Below are 17,614 nucleotides of genomic sequence, written 5' to 3' on the forward strand. Positions count from 1 at the left end.
GGAAGCGATTTTTTAATGTGAAAAACTAGAATGTCTTTGCACATGTTCAAAGACAACCAGTTCTCAAGTGCATGCTTGAGGAGAGAAGACCATTCTTTTACACCTTCATTTTCAAATTCTCATGTGTACATGAATAAATGTGCATTCAAAACTATTAATGCAGAAGTATTTGATCCTTTTGTAACCCCCAGGAAAATACCACCCAGTGGCAAGTTGGTTCTGACACTTACAACAGATGCTTGTGAGGGAAAAGAGAACTTTGTCCGTTACCTTGAACATGTCCAGGCAGTCATCACTGTGAACTCTACCAGGAGAGGGGACTTGAATATCAACATGACATCACCAATGGGGACCAAATCCATTTTACTGAGCCGACGTCCAAGAGATGATGATTCCAAGGTGGGCTTCGACAAGTGGCCTTTCATGACAACCCATTCTTGGGGAGAGGACCCCAGAGGTACTTGGGTTCTGGAAGTTGGGTTTGTTGGCATCTTGCCCCAGAAGGGAGTCCTCAAGGAATGGACATTAATGCTGCACGGGACTCAGAGTGCGCCTTACATAGACCAAATAGTAAAAGATTACCAGTCTAAATTGGCCATGTCCAAGAAGGAGGAGTTGGAAGAAGAATTAGATGAAGCAGTAGAGAGAAGTCTGAAGAGTATATTGAGCAAGAACTAGTGCTGCTGTGCATGCCAGGCAGCCTCCTTTCCCTATTTCCTTTCCTGAACATTTCCATTAGGCATATTCCAGTTGTTGGGCTTAATCCAATGTTGGTCCTACGAAGAGTAGACCCATAGAAATCAATGATATTTAAGTTCGCCATGTCTAACAAGTCCTAATCATCCGAATGCGTCCAACTCTTCCTAAGACTAATGTTGGGTTTAGTCCCTCATCTCTAGTTCAATATTCTAACTTTCTGATGTTATAATTGTCTACGTTGTCTAATTTAATTACAGTGGATATTTTGAGTTCTGAGCCAGAAATATATTATTACCAATCCATTACTTTGTAAGAGTGTATGATTGCAACTATCTTCCTTTTGAAACTGGGATGCTTGTTGCTGGGTTGTTGTTGTTGTTTTCCTTCCTTTTGGGAGCACATCATGAGAAAAGCAACAACCAAGAAGACAGTAACGGCACTACTTCTATTCTTTCAGCTTATATTTCGGAGCAAGTGAGTGTTGAAACTGTCCAATTCAGACTTGCCAAAATAACTGGTACAGGCGTTACCATACGGGAAAAAGAAAAAACAGATGCAATGGGACCAAACACTATGTTATGTTATTCATTTAATTTACATTTCGTACGAATGGTTTCAACTGGCTGTTTCTGTTCTGAAGAAAAAAAGTGGCAGTTTTCCATCCCCGATTCCTTCCTCTCTGCTATTTGCTCCAAAGCTTTTGGTTACACTGGATCATGCCTTTTGAGGGCCAATAGCGGTTGAATTGCAAGTGGCATCCAGCGGCAAACTGGTGCAGGTTCCCATTGTGGATCAAGACACACACACACAGCTTTTCCCTTCTTCAAAATACGAAGTTCCCTGTTGAAGCTAATTTTTTAAATAGGGGAGTAATACGATGTGCTCCTTGGTTTTGATGGAATTCTGAATACATTCTTTAGAACTAGCAAAGTGTCCTGAAGGAAGTAAAAGGACACAGGTTATTCTGTGTGCTTTTTCCAGTTAAGGCTGAAAAATGTACTGGAACTAAGGCTCGGTGGATAGCACTGTAAATGAATGAATGAAATGCAAGGGTAAGTCCTAATACCTTTCCTAACCCGAAATCTCATTCAGATCTTTGCATCTAAATTAATGGCAGTTGAGACTGAAGGAACTGGCCTGTCTTCACTGCTGGGGACAGGATGGCACTGGCATAAACAACACTTCATCTTTTAAGTAGGGCAGGTTGTACAACAGTTCAGCCATGCACACAGCACACCTCAGTGTCTTTAGTAGATGCCTCTTGAATAGTTTCACAGAAATATGGAAAACATGTCCAACAGGAGAGACCACAGTCTGCAAACCACTTACGCTACAACCATCAGGCTGACTATGAGTAGAAATGCTATCTAGCCAAGGGTTGTCAAATGGCTTCTGCTATTCTCAGCAAATATGTAGTCGTGGTATTTAATTCCTCCCTAGATGCATCCATGGAGATGTAGTACATGGCAAGTTCCTGGGTAAGTTCAGGATCTTGGAGTAGAAAACAGTTTGAGCTCCGGAGCACCTGAAACCTAACCTCACATTGTGGAAACTTGGGAATATAAGGCAGGGGTTTTGCACAGCTTGGCCTTGCATATTATTGTATCCTTCTCCCATCCTCATAGCTCTGGAAGACTGGCAAATTTTCATTCATTCCTTTTCTGGCTGCATCCTTTTTAGCCTTTGGCCCCAAAGCAACATCCCAGCTCTCTGCTATATCCCAGAAATTATAGTCTGGAAATCATAGCTTTGTTGGAAATGTTGAATAATGAATTGGGCTATCTGATTCTAATAGTGCAAACTGGGTGGCAAGTTATGAAAGACAAATTCACCTGAATGGTTTCATATTACTTGCCAATCCCACAAGCTAGAGATATTGCAATTATTACTATTTTATTCTGTCAGTTCTGGGAATCTCATTGTAAAGCATACTGGAGGTCCCAGCTAGGAATAGATGCTGTGTTTGCTATCAACATCACTTTTGTAGATGCTCATTCATGTGTCCATTTTACCCTCTCTTTTTTGCTAATCAGATGATTAAAAAAGAATTTGGTGTGGATATTTGCATATAAATACATGTTTTAAGATATATTATTGAGCACATTTTCTCATGAAATGCACATTTCATCACAAAAGTTATTTATCTCCAAATAATAATTTTACATTTATTCAACACATGTCATGAATGGAGAATTATGCTAAACATTTGGGGATGTACGAAATTTGGAAAATGTCTACATTCTGGTCTATGCACATTCTAAAATGCTAAGGCCATTTGACCTGCATTCACAAGACTAGATTGCTCAAGTATTGCTAGTTCCAAAGGTTTCAAGAAGTGTTCCACGAATAAATAAATAAATAAATAAGTAAGTAAGTAAGTAAGTAAGTAAGTAAGTAAGTAAATAAGTAAATAAATAAATAAATAAATAAATAAATAAATAAATAAATAAAAGTAAAAAACAAACAAACAACAAAACAAAGAGTCTTGTGACATCTTAAATATGGACCTATTTATCATAGCAAATAATGTTGTGGTCAAAACATGACCTTGTAAGATACATGAAGTGTTGTCCTCAAGAGGTGGTAACACAAAGAAAGGCACATCTAGTTTTGTGGGTTTATCTCCATCGGAAGTCTTCAAGTGGAGGCTGTGCAGCCATCTTGATCTCTTGCACTGTACTAAATGATCTCCTCCAGCTTTACAATCCACATTATGCACATTCACACATGCACAATCATACACACACGTATTTATTGTGGAGACAGGAGAATACAAGGATACAAAGTGAGATCTGAAAGTCCAGCTAAGCAGGAAATAGGTTTGCCCAATTATTCAGCAAATGAAAATGAAATCAAGCATAAAGGATACAGAATCTTCAGCGGGCATGGGCACCTTCCAAGGGTTATAAACTGGCACAGCAAATCTACACAATTTCTTTTTGTATAGAATGGATGCTGAATATCCCTGTTGTTTGATCGTCCAGTCTTTTAGAACCATATATCTGTACTACTCATGTCTGACATGCAATCTAGCTTTCTGTCTATTCAGTAAGAAATTCTGAACCAGAATAGCTGAAGACTATTTAGTACAAGAAGCAGGAATTCAGGTGGCAAAAGGAGACGAATAGACTTAGCAAAATGGATTGCTTACTTCGTTTCAGCTGCTACAAATAAAATCTCTTGCCACAGATAGGCTGCCTCACTCTCCCTTATGCTAGGAATGGCCCTACTCTGGTTAACTGATGACAGGAAGGTGGCAAACATACATGGTTTTCCTGTGGCCTTGACCAACACAGAAGACAGAAACTCTATTCTGCCATTCCATATCTGGGTGGGCTAAATGTATGAGGCCAAAGAGTGTGCTACCCCTGTTGCTTCTGTCCTTATATGAAGGGAAAGATCTGAAGAGGGGAGAGTTGTTAATTCATCAAAGCTCACTACACAAGCCAGAAAACAGGGCAATCAAGGTCCTGGCTCATGTGGAGAATCGTCACTGTTCAGCAAGTCGCCCTCTTCTGATCTGTTCCTTTGTGTTGTTAGAGACCATCATGTGTTCTGACTAATTATCTTGAATGAGCTAAATTAAGTACAGAGTAAAAAACACATGGAGTTAACTTGTATTAACTTTAGAAAAAGGTTTATTAACTACAGACTTTAGTATTTCAGTACTTAACATCAGAATATAGCGTTTGAATGAAAAACAAAGAAGGTTGTTTGTCTGACATATTCCAGGCAAGTTTCCTTAGCTTTAAAGAATGTTTCTAAACTGGGTAAACCGCCCCCTAAAGCTGGAGGGCATGGATGCAAGTATGGATGGAGAGAGAGCAATCAGATAGCACGTGCTCTGGCAATCTCCATCTTGGAAAAGGCCCTTCAAGGAAGAAGGCACACAAGAGAGAGGAGGGGTAAGAAGTGATCAATGCACGATGGCGCCCCAATAGCAGGGTAGAACTGAGTGATTGGCAGAATCACCTGCTTGCATACTGGGAGACAACTGATCTGCATACTCCAACAGGTGTGAGTAAAGAAATAATTGAGGAGGTGAGACCAGCACATACTCCCTCAGTGTTTAGACCACCTGGGTACTGAATGTTTGATTAGGACTAGAGAGAGCAGTAATGTTCAGGTACCCCAAATCTTGTTGTGTGTGTTCTGTACTGTCAAGTCTGAACTGACTTAGAGCAACCCTAATAGGGTTTTCAAGGAAAATGGAATCTTTAAGGAGTGGTTTTACCAGTTCCACTCCCCAGTGAGTTACCATGACTGAGTGGGGATTTGACTCTGCTCCCCAGAGTCCTAGTCCATCACTCTGTCCACTACACCAAAATGGGAATCTCCTGAAATCTAGTAGGACCCATTTTATTGATATAGATTCCAAAGTACGTTGGACTCAACTTTGTAACTCCCACTGCATTTTGAAGCATTTGTTTTGAGATGATGTGTGTCTAAAGTGGAGTTGGGATCAGTTCCTTTTTAAAAAAATACAACTCCCAGAATGCCACTTGCCAGCACAGCCAGTTTGGGAAACATATTCTGAGCCTAGTACACTTCATTGTAATTACTTTGTACCTCTGTTCCTTCCCTGATGCCCACTTTCATTGGCCTGGCAAGCCTATATGTAGGGGGAATGGGGCCATTGAACATGTGAGTGGCATGCAGAAGTTTCTCAGTTTAATCACTGAACATTTCAAAACTTAAGGGAAAAGCCCTCTGCCTGAGACTTTGAAAAGTAGCCATCACTTCGTGTTACTTCATGTTAAGCCACAGTCCATGGAACTGACCAGCCAATCTCCCATCTAAGAACTAGCCAGACCTAGACCTGCTTAGCTTCAGCAAGATTGGGCTGGGCTGAAGGGAAATACATTTCCTTAGGCAAAGACTGTAACATATTATTTGTAGTATCCTGTCCATTAGCTTACAACCGTCTTGACTTGCAACCAATTTGAGTTAGAACCAGCTCCGGTCGCAACATTTTGCTTTGTCTTGCAATCGGTGCTTTGAGATAAAGCCGGGAAAATAGGCCTCTTTTCCCCATTGCTCCCTCCCTCCCTCCTTTCCTGCTCTTTTTTAACCTTAGAGGTCATCTTATGTTTAAAAAAAGTCTCCCCCAGTGGACGGATTAACTGCTTTTGCATTAGTTCCTATGGGAACTAACGCTTTGAGATACAACCAGCGCCTTGAGATACAACCAAAAAATGGCTGGAACAGATTAATTGCTTCTCAGTGTATTCCTATGGGAAATGGCGCTTTCAGTTACGACCAACTTGAGTGACACCTATCATCCGGAACGAATTAAGTTCGCAACTCGAGGCACCACTGTAAGTGTCTTTGATATAAGTGTGAAGATTGTGGTTCAGCAGGAAATATTTTATCTAAGAAGAATATTTTATCTGCTGACAGGAGGAATCCCAACCATAAATCAAGTATTGTATTTCATTACTGCGTCTTTTGCAATTTGCATTGATTTTAGCAAAACCTAAAGGTTATGCTTAGCCATGATAGGCAGGCATCCTGTGAATCTGCACATGCCTCTCAGATTCAAAATAAATGGTGGACTCATGTTTTCATGGAATAAATTTTGAAAAACATATATATCTATTTGTAATGAACCGACAGATTTTTTGTTTTGTGTTCAAATCCCCAAATATATTCTAGTATAATTAATAACAATTATGTGGCATCAAGTCAATTATGAGTTATGGTGGCTCTCCTAGGTGTAAACTACTCAGACATGGTTTACTAGTCCTTCCTTTTGGTGGTCCTGTGGAGCCATGCAGATCACCCAAAGCCACACACACTGGACAGGACCATGTAACTCCACCGTCCAAACATGTTCCAGGTAATCTCAGGTGGCCCCTCTTTTATCAATGCAGAAGACTGGGTATCTAGAAGACAATATCTAATTGTATGTTTGAACATATAGGAATGCTGTGAATCGTGGAATAAGATATGCAGATACACAATAAAAAGGCAAGCAAGAGAAAAGTTTCTATTATCTTTGTTCTGCTGTCCCTCTTTCGGCTGCGTAGAAAATGTGCACATGAAAACAAGGGGAGAAAAGATCAGTGGTCTGAACAGAGGCTCCTATGCAAAGAAAATGAAAGGGATGCCCTGTATGCATTGAATTCTGTATGTACTACATTGGAGCCATGGGAAAGATACTAGTGAAATGCAAGAAGCATCAAGGCACTCTAAATTTCGGAAGCCTGTTCTGATTGTTAGTAGTTGTGTTGTGAAAGCTGGCTTCTGATTGTTCATATAAACACTTCAAAGCTGTGGGTTTAAATCAATAAAAGGACAGCATGAAGCTGATTGTAACATCAGATATGCACATGAATATTAATTTCAACAACTGCTTTCCAGGTCCCAGTGAAGACAACTCTCATTAGCAAGGATCCTTGAATATAAGGGCTCCTGTCTTTTCTATGAGAGAAATTGCATTGCATATGCATGAGTGTTTCCAATTATCCGCACAAAGCACCTTCATCTCATGGAAAAAACAAGAGGAAGCTTTCATATACTTGGGCTTGCAGAATCATTGTGATGAATGGCTTTGAGCTGCACATAAAACCAGACAATGAAAGTCGTGCTTTGGATTCATCCTCATTTATTCTGAACCCTGAATTGGTAAAAAGCCTAAGGAGCAGATGGGCATGCTTATTTGAGAGCAAAATTTCCTTCTGCTATAATGACCTTCAACCAGTTTCTAGTCCCTGCCTGAAAGCATTGACCTTCCAGTGGATATGAACATTCCCATCAGATTTCATTACCTCTATTCATATTCACTGGACATGCAGTTACAAGGTAAAACCACTGCAAAGAAAAAAAATATGTATATACTTATTTCTAATACACACAGACACATTTGTATATATGTTTCTGTTCTGGAAGCAAAGATTATGCAATACTAAATGAAAGGATCATCATTTTAAAAATATTGTAGAATCACAAAATAAAGAAGTTGGAAAGGGCCTCTAAGGTCATCGGGTCCAACGCTCTGCTTAATGCAAGAATCCAAATCAAAGTATATATGACAGATGGTTGTCTAGTTTTTTCTTGAATGCTTCTAGTATTGGAGCACTCACCACCTCCTGAGGTAATTGATTCCATTGTCATACCACTCTAACCATAAGGACATTCAACCAAAATCTGGCCTTTGTAACTTGAGATCACTTTACATGTCCTGTTCCCAGTAGGATAGAGAACAGATCCTGCTATCCTATTTCCTCTCAGTCTTCTTATCTCAAAGCTTAACATGCCCAATTCTTTCCATTTTTCCTAATAGGGCTTGGTTTCCTGTCCCTTAATGGTCCTTGTTAGCTTCTTCTGAACTTGTTCCAATTTGTTTGAATACTTCTTAAAGTGAAGTATCCAAAACTAGACACAGTACTCAAGATGAAGCCTAACCAGTGCCAAATAGAGGGGAATTAGTACTTCACAAGATTTGTAGACTCTGCTTTTGTGAATGACACCTAAAATCACATTTGCCTTTTTTACAGCCACATGGCACTGTTGTCTCATATTAATCTTGTGATCCACAACAGTTCCAAGAACATTCCCACATGTAATATTACTGAGCAAAGCATTTGTTGTTTGTATTCGCGAAGGCTTTCACGGCCGGGATCTAATGGTTGTTGTGGGTTTTTCGGGCTCTTTGGCCGTGTTCTGAAGGTTGTTCTTCCTAACGTTTCACCAGTCTCTGTGGACAGCATCTTCAGAGGACAGCACAGAGCACAGAGTGCTGTCCTCTGAAGATGCTGGGCACAGAGACTGGAGAAATGTTAGGAAGAACAACCTTCAGAACACGGCCAAGGAGCCCAAAAAACCCACAACTATTTGTTGTTTGCTGTTTAGTCGTTAAGTCGTGTCCAACTCCTCGTGACTCCATGGACCAGAGCATGCCAGGCCCTCTTGTCCTCCACTGCCAAGTATACCTCATCTTATAACTGTGTTCCTCCCACCCCAATGTAAAACTTTGCATTTATTCCTGTTAAATTTCATTCTGTTGTTTTCAGCCTAGTGCTTGAGCCTAGATTTGGCTTCCTGTCTTTAAGGGCATTAACAATCCCACCCAATTTTGAGTCAACTGCAGATTTGATAAGCATTCTCTGCACCCCCTCATCCAATCATTAATAAAAATATTGAACAGCAGCAACCCCAGGAGTGAGCCTTATGGTACCCAACCTGTTACTTCCAGTTTAAGAAGGAGCCATTAATAAGCACACTCTGAATATTTATTTATTTATTTATTTATTTATTTATTTATTTATTTATTTATTTATTTATTTATTTATTTATTTATTTATATCCCGCCCATCTGGTATATTCTACCACTCTGGGTGGCTTACAGAATATCAAAACAATTAAAAAAAATAAAAACATTAGCATACAATAATAACAAATAGTGCAGGAATAAATAAATAATAAATGGCAAAGCAAAAGAAATCAGTAGTTGACAGGAGGGAAGGCCTGGATGTAGATCCATGTTTTCAGCTGGCATTTGAAAGTACCCAGCGTAGGTGCCTCGCAAATCTCCAGAGCAAGGTTGTTCCAAAGGCGAGGAGCCCCCGCCGAGAAGGCCCGGCTTCAAGTTTTTCCCTCCGGGCCTCCTTCGGCGTCAGGCTCCTCAGCCTCACCTCCTGACTCATGCGGGTGATCCGAGTAGATCTAGGTGGGAGCAGGCGCTCCACCAAGTATCGAGGTCCTAAACCATTCAGGGCCTTATAGTTAAGCATTAGAACTTTGAATTCAGTGCAGAAACGGATGGGCAGCCAGTGCAGTATGGCTAGAGTAGGAGAGACTCCAGTAAGGAGTCTGGCCGCTGCATTCTGCACCACTTGAAGTTTCCGCATCAGCCTCAAAGGCAGCCCCATGTAGACTGCGTTACAGTGGTCTAATCTTGAGATTACGAGCGCATGTATCAAGGTAGTGAGTGCCCCCATGTCAAGGTAGGGTCGCAGCTGGGCAATCCGCCTAAGGTGGAAAAAGGTGGTGCGAACTACTGATGCCACCTGGGTTTCCATAGTGAGCACTGGGTCCAGGTGTACCCCCAGGCTGCGGACTCCACTCTTAGCAGCCCAGGTCACCCCCCCCAATGTGAGAGAGCCACCCAGGCCACCAACTCCAAGGGCGTGCACTCTCAGAACTTCCGTCTTGTCCGGGTTCAGCCTCAGGTCATTTTCCTGCATCCACTGCAGTGCGGCCCCCAAGCAGTGCTGAAGGGACAGAACGGCATCACCTGCAGTTGGTGAAAAGGAGATGTAGAGCTGGGTGTCATCAGCATACTGATGACACAAGGTTCCACACCCCCGATGACCCCACCCAGCGGTCTCATATAGATGTTAAACAGCATTGGGGAGATAATCGACCCCTGTGGAACCCAACAGTTGAGACTCCATGGGGCCAAGACATTCTTCCCAAGCTGTACTTTTTGGGGTCGGTCCTCCAGGAAGGACCGGATCCAGGCTAACGCCAAGCCACCTATTCCCAACTCGGAGAGCCTCCCCAGGAGGACACCGTGGTCAACGGTATCAAAGGCCGCCGAGATGTCGAGGAGAACCAACAGAGACACTTTGCCCCTGTCAGCTTCCCTCAACAGGTCATCGTACAGGGTGACCAATGGCGTCTCTGTACCGTGGCGTGGCCTGAAGCCCGACTGGAATGGATCCAGGGCATCTGTCTCATCCAAGTGGGCCTGAAGCTGATCAGCGACCACCCTCTCGACTACTTTGCTCATGAAAGGAGCATTGGCGATGGGCCTATAATTGCCAATCTCATCCACCGCCATATTAAGTTTCTTTCTAATGGGCCTAATGAGTGTCTCCTTGAGGGCAGATGGAAACCTGCCCTCAAGGAAAGACCCATTTATTATTGCTGTGGCCCATTCTGTTGTTTTTGGCCTGGCTGCTTTGATTAGCCAGGCCGGGCAAGGGTCAAGGGAGGAGGTGGTGGCTCGACAGCGATCAAGCACCTTGTCCACAGAATCAGGGGTCTCAGGATGAAAGGAGTCGAAAATCACCGGGCAAGACGGAGCGCTGGACATCTCTGCTCGACTCATTGTATTTAAAAAAGGAGAGAGCTCCCAGCAGGTGGCCTCCACTTTAGATTTTTAAAAGGCTGCAAACTGGTCAGGTGAGAAACTAGGGGGAGGCCTATCACCTGAACCAGTTCTGGATAGGTCACGCACTATACGGAATAACTCCGCCTGCCGGTTGGACGCTTCGCTTATCCAGTTAGCGAAGAATGATCAACATGCAGCCTTTACCTTATTCAGGTAAAGGTTAGTTGCGACCTTAACAGCTATCCAGTTATGGTCTGTCGGGTTCTTTCTCGATTCTGTAACCATGTATAATCCTGGTAATTGCTCTAGCCAGCTGATACCTAATTATCATCCTAATCAGAATATCATGGAGCACTTTGTCAAAGGCTTTGAAGTTAAGCTATATTACATCTACAGCATTCGCACCATCTACCAGGGTGGTTATCCAATGAAAAATGAGAAAGATAAGTCTGGCAGGATTTGTTCTTAACAAATCTGCACTGGCTTCTAGATATTACTGCATTGTTTCCAAGGCAGTTGCAGAGTGACCACTTTATAATCTGCTCCAGAATTTCCCCTATGATTGATGTCAGGCTGACTAGTCTGTAGTTTCCAGAGTCCTCCTTTTTCCCTTTCGGAAGACAGGAATGTTAGCTCTCCTTCAATCATCTGCTACTTCACTTGTCCTCCACGCTTTCAAGAAAATAATACAGTGGTTCTGAGAGTTTTTCATCCAGTTCCTTCAGTATTCTTAGATGCAGTTCCTCTGGCCCTGGAGATATGAATTTGATCAAAGCAATAAGGTATTCCTTGACTGTTTGTCAATAGATGCCATGGTTTTGATTGAACTTTGCCTTTTTCCATCTGAACTCTAAATGTCCTATATACGTAGCAGTATATAGCTAACTGAATGAGTGTATATATTTTCATACTCTGAACTGAAGTGATGGCACTTTTGATAGTATTATTATGATTATTATCACATGTATGTACAGCAGAGATATACTATACTTTCAGTTCCTTAGATAATATTGTATTATTTGCATCAAAGTAAGGACTGAGAAATACTTTCAGTTAAAGGTACCTTTTTTGTGGTATTGCTGATGCAAAATAATAATAATTTCTAGTTGTTTTGAAGTGAGATTCATGGGGTTGTTCCTAGCAGTGAACCTTGGTATACTACAAAGCCATGTGCTGATGTTTTATAACATGAGCCAAAATATTAAAAAGCAGCAGACCCTGTTACAACAGACCCCCATACAACAAGCTTCACGATATTTCACTACATTTGAAGTGCATGAGTCTGTGTGGAAGTCCCCATGTACAGATGCTGGCTGTGGGGGTGTGGAAGATTAGCTAAGGAGCTTTGCACATCCATCCAGCAACCTAAGAGGGCTGAACTTGAACCTAAGCTAGATCCTCATCAGAGCTTTTGATTTGGAAAGGCAGGCAGTCTGACACCAAAAACGATTCATTTTCTATGAAAAAACCCTCAAAAGAAGAAGGTGGAAAGAGAAAGTGTGAGACTGAGTGACTGACGTGTCCACCTTCCAATCCATGGACTAGCTGAGCTTTGAGGCAAGAACTGTGACTATCGACAATGGGTTCCCCTTTCTTTATGCTGCCAACTCTTTCCTACTTCAAAAAGATGGAACTTTTAAAGAGTGAGCACTCCTAGCCCTTAAACCTATCTTTCCGAAATTTTGCAAGTTGTTACTCAAGATAAACACTGTTGTTGACTTTTTTTTTAAAAAAAAAAAGGTACACAACCCAAACATGGAGTGATAATGTCTTTTAAAAGGTATCTTCCAAATAGAAAAGCTTACAGTGAAAACATGTGCAATTTGGCAGGCGTAATCTCCTGCAAAGAAGTCAGCACACCTACAAATTCCTTCTAATCCTACTGTGAAATACAAATTTTATTGACAGTTCCCTTTCAAAACTACAGTAAAAACGTGTAGCAAATCTACATTAATTTGTCTGCAACCAACAGTTCATTTGGCTGGCCATACCTTCTTCTAGGGATCCCCAGTGTGGTGTAGTGTAGTAGACAAAGTGACAGACTAGGATTCTGGAGAACAGGGTTCAAATCTGTATTTGGCCATGGAAACTCACTGTGGGAGTGGAACTGGTAAAACCACTCCTTATATATCCCACTGACCTTGAATCAGCAAGGACTGATTCATGTTCAAATAGAATCGAAGCTACCCGGAAATGTGAGGATCCTCCTTCTGAAATTCCAACATTTACAGGTAACATTTAAATGAGAGGTGACAATTTTTAAATGTTTTGAATATTTATTTATTTGCTTTTTCTGCAAAGCATTTTATTTCCACTGGACACACTGCTCATATACATTTCAGCTTCAGTTTGACAGCCAAATCCAGGCCAAGCAATAGAAAGCTTCACCGAGGTTCATTCTAGAGCAGCCTGGCTTAAAGTATTGTGGTTTCAGAGTGGCAGAAGCCATTGTCTCAGCTGGTTTTAGTGCAGCATTCATAGCAATGCTTAGAAAAGTGTCCTGATTTTGGTCTGCAACTTCCATAAAACCCATTACCTAGCCACTAATCATGCTGACCGAGTGGGTTGTAGAAGATGTACTCCAGAAAAAAAAAACATTCAGAGTTCTGTTGAAAGATCAGCATCTTCTAAAACATTGCCAAGACTTGAATGCTTGTTGACCAGACAATTTCAGAAAGATAGTTCTAAATGCCCCAAAAAGCACCTAAAAAAGAACTAGAGTTAGAATGGCCTTATTCTGCAGAAGCTAGTAGACATACTGTAAATCTAGTAACACTGCATCAGACTTTCTCACCAAACTAATTCATTAGCATACAAACAAATAGAAAATTTTTGCATAGGTGAAATTTGTATACCTCTTTATGTGCGGGAGTGTCTCCACTGACATGTCCAATGAGCTTGGTATTGCATTCCCCTCTTGATCCAGAATTCCAGATACACACAAAGAGCTCTCTTGCATGTGTGGACTGTTTTTTTCATTATATGGACCTGATCCATATAAAGGTTCGAATGATTTGCCTTCATTAAGAACGGGAATAGTCTATTGTTGACAAAATATGCCAGCAGAGCTCCCACATCCCTAAAGAGATATTATTAGATTAGGATACTTAATCCATAATCAGGGAAGACAGTCATCTCGCAGTCCTTTACTCTTGGAATTCTGTGATGTGCAGTTTTATAGTAAACATAGTTTCATGGACCTCACAACTGCAATATTTCTTGAAGCTTTAGGAAGAGAACCCTTAGAAAAGTTTTATTGGCTGTGGACTCACAGCCCATTTGTTAATCTTACATGCTGACTCCTCCCAACACATAAACAAAAAGCCCTCCATAGTTCATTTTCAGCAGCCTTGTGGTAATATTGAATCCCCCATTTGAGAACTGCCATGTTAATCAAAAAGGCCCATGCTCCTTCACATGTTTCGTGTGGGCACAGCACTTTACCTCCCATGAAGTTACCTTGAGATACAGGATATCTCAGCCTTCACATCAATATAGCAAATGGACAAACAAGGCATTTTGGCCCTAAAAGAAGTCACTCTTGCTGGTGGCAGTGCCACACAGCACCAAGTCTGGGTGGGCCCTTGAAAGGCCCAGTGCTGCCAAGAGGACCAATCCTCCACTATTGCCCAAGAAACAAGGTAAGGTCACTTTGAACCTGCCATGGGACCACAAAATGTCAAGTATAGGCTCTTTGGGCATGCTGAGATCCAAGCAAATGCCCAGCAATGGCAACTTCTGAATATTATAAGAACCCTATATCTAGCAACCACCTATGTATGAGAAGAGCCCCACAACTAAGTATCATGTCTGCTGAACTAGCTCTTTGTGGACATGCAGTGGAAGCTGGAATGAAGTACAGGAATGTTATTTACTTTTCACTCAAGAGCTAGTAGCACCGCTTGTTTACTTCATGATGGGAAAGCAGGGGAAGGTCTCTGGACTAGGATTGTGCACTTGTTTTGGTATGCATTTAAAATAGGCATTGACCTACCCCAGTTCCAAGATATTTTCAAGAGGCCCTTCTCTTGGCCCTATCAGCTTCACTGGCACATTTGGTCACATAACTCAAATGATGGACTTTTCCGTGGCTGCTGCCTGGCTGTGGAATTAGGTTCACCCCCACCTCCTGTCCTTCTTCCAGCAGACAAAGACCTTCCTTTTCAGTTCAGCTTTTGAACATTGTCTGGGCTTCACAGAGGGTTTTTTCACATGGGATATGGAGCTTCTTTTTTCTTTGTTAAAACTCATCCTAATATGTACATCTGTAATTCTTCCCCCCCCCCCCCATAATGTGTGGACACTGGTTTTTATGTTTGAATGGTCTGTTGCTATATGTTTCATAGAATTTTTAATATCTTAATGTAAGTTTCTCTTGCGCCACCAAACCAGCCATTTGGTAATATACCATGTGATTGAGCCAAAGGTGGAATGTAAATGCTGTTAAATAAATAAATAAGTAAAAAAAAGGACTCAACCATATCTGCTTCCACAATCAATATTTGTAAGCAGTTGCCAATAATATCTTTCCTTCCCACGCATAACTGGGAGAAGTAACAGACCTTGAATTTCTCTAAAATGTATTACATCTCTATCCACACAACTGGTTGGTGTGGCAGAATTCAGAAAGAAATGGTCTCTATCTCATTCATCAACACAGCTTAAAGCCAAATACTATACTGGAAGCATCATCCCACAATGCCTTCTCTGATGTAAGCTCACCGGAGATCAGTGCTCCTTGCTCTCAGGTAAACATGCACAGGATTTCACTCTTAGATTAGATAAGTGATTTTGGTTAAATGTCAATGTTTTTTGTCACAGTTAAAACTTTTATTAAAGAGAAATCAACCATATGGCACCAGCTATATTACTCATAACCGGAACAGGAATCAAAATCAAAGTATCAGTATTGTCTAATAATCACTCCAAAAAGAAGTCAATCAGTTCTAATAATTACATTTGACACATCTAAATGCCATGACTTCAAACACACCAGTGCCAATCCAACCCAAGTCATGTTCTGGTGCAGAAAACAGGGTGATCCTACAATGAGTTTTCCTTCCTACTGCATATCCACATTAACGGCTGTTCCTCAGTGGACTGTGAGCAGCTTAGCTGAATGTCTGTTGCTAGATTGGAGCAACTTAATTTGAAATTAAATTAATTTTTAAAAATTCTAACTAAAATGGCAAATCCATATTTAGGGCTGGGGACAAATCAAGGTTTTACATTCAAACTATAATCTGTGGTGTGGCTGCCTTCTTCTATGGTTGTGCTTGTTGCTGAGAAGGTCACGTACAAATGGAGGGCTTGCATGGCTATAAATGAATGGGTTTGAAGAGTGTGTGGGGAACCACCCAACAGCAGCCACACCACAGTGAATAACACATCATTTGGCTTTGAGATATCAAAGGATCCAGTATTTTGCCATAAACAGACAAATCCAACTTCATGCCAAGAGCAAAGCTGTTTTTTTTTTTTTCTTCACCTTTTTGCCAGAAGATGAAAGAAAGGGCAGGGAGAAGGGATCAAGCAAAGCAGATATTTTAGCCTATAGTCCTCAAACCATTCACTCTGGCAGAGTTCCACTGATCTTACTAGAGGTATCATGAGGGAAGCAACAAGGTTTTACAACATGAGTGGCTGTAAGCAGGACAAATTGAGAAGGCACATTACGAGCTTTTATCTCCCAGCTTCTTGCCGGTCTTCTCAATCATGGTCTCCACAATCATAGCTGTTTCTTCGTATGTTTGGATTTTGTCATCGGAGAATTGCTCAATGGATTCCATCACTTCCACCTTCTCGTAACTCAGGGTACTTGGTGGGGTCACTGCCCTGAAAAAAGGGCCTCCTTCTTTTTTCTCTTCTTTGCTTACATAAATCCCTGGTTCTATTCGGTCACTCGGACCTGGTGTGGGAACTTGTTCAGGTTCTGTTGTGGCTGCCTGTCTAGTGGGCTCTTTCTCTTCAGGTTTTGCCTCCTGTTCAAATGCCTCCTCCTTTTCTTTGCCTTTTGGTTTCTGCTCATATTCCATGTCTTTTATGTCATACATCTCTTCCTTTCCAGGGGCTTCCGGTCCATCTTTTTCATGCTCAAGTGGTCCAGGTATCCCTGGAATTAGTTCTACACCTTCTTCACTTGGCATCTTTCCTTCACGGTCTGAAACAGTGACCTCACCGTTTCTAGGAGGAACAGAAACGGACTGGAAGGAGGCATCATCATAGCTTCCCTCTCCTGTGACAAGTACATAACGCCCTTTAGTATAGATTTCAGTTTTGGCTTCTGGTCGCTGGTAGCATCGGATTCTTTCTCTCACTATATTGCACAGCTTATCAAAAGCTTTGCTGATCTGCGCTCCATCAGGCACATCCTCTCCAGCTCTTTCTTGTTCTTCTTCTTCGGCAGCTGGACCATCTTGCCCATATTGACTGGTCACCAATAATCCTTCCTCTTTGAAGCCTTCTGCAGTTGAGTCATACGTTTTTTCAGATGAAGCACCACTGGTGAGCTCTTTAGGTGTGATCTCCTTTCTCCTTGATATTTTCTTTGGAAGGCTTCTTTGTCTTGGCTTTGCATTAGCAATGTCTTGCATAGCCATGGTTAAGTCTGCAGTGAAGGAGAACAAGAGGAAAACAAACACAATATGCCACATAACCAGCAGATAATGAGAGGCATAATGAACAGCTATCTGCTCTAAGGGTGCTAATATTGTATACGAATATTGTAAAACCTTAACAACACGGCCAAGCTGCTAGGAAAACCCACAACAACCATTAGTGCTGATATTAATTGCGACAGTGATATAAATATTTGCCTAAGGACAGGCTGTTATACTTAAGTAGATACATCACAAA

General features: G+C 41.5%; 2 protein-coding genes across 2 annotated transcripts in view; one reads left to right on the forward strand and one right to left on the reverse strand.

Moving 5' to 3' along the window:
- Nucleotides 1–1,001, forward strand: part of PCSK2 (proprotein convertase subtilisin/kexin type 2) — a 138,509-nt gene extending 137,508 nt beyond the window's left edge. Inside the window, exon 12 of the mRNA XM_020811310.3 lies at nt 192–1,001. Coding sequence (XP_020666969.2) covers nt 192–678 — 487 coding nt within the window. The 3' untranslated portion in view covers nt 679–1,001. The remainder of the gene's footprint in view (nt 1–191) is intronic.
- BFSP1 (beaded filament structural protein 1) overlaps nt 453–17,614 on the reverse strand; it is a 55,805-nt gene continuing 38,643 nt past the window's right edge. The window contains exon 8 of the mRNA XM_073003506.2: nt 453–17,366. Coding sequence (XP_072859607.2) covers nt 16,432–17,366 — 935 coding nt within the window. The 3' untranslated portion in view covers nt 453–16,431. The remainder of the gene's footprint in view (nt 17,367–17,614) is intronic.

This window comes from Pogona vitticeps, chromosome 1, assembly GCF_051106095.1.
Source record: "Pogona vitticeps strain Pit_001003342236 chromosome 1, PviZW2.1, whole genome shotgun sequence".
Lineage (NCBI taxonomy): Eukaryota > Metazoa > Chordata > Lepidosauria > Squamata > Agamidae > Pogona > Pogona vitticeps.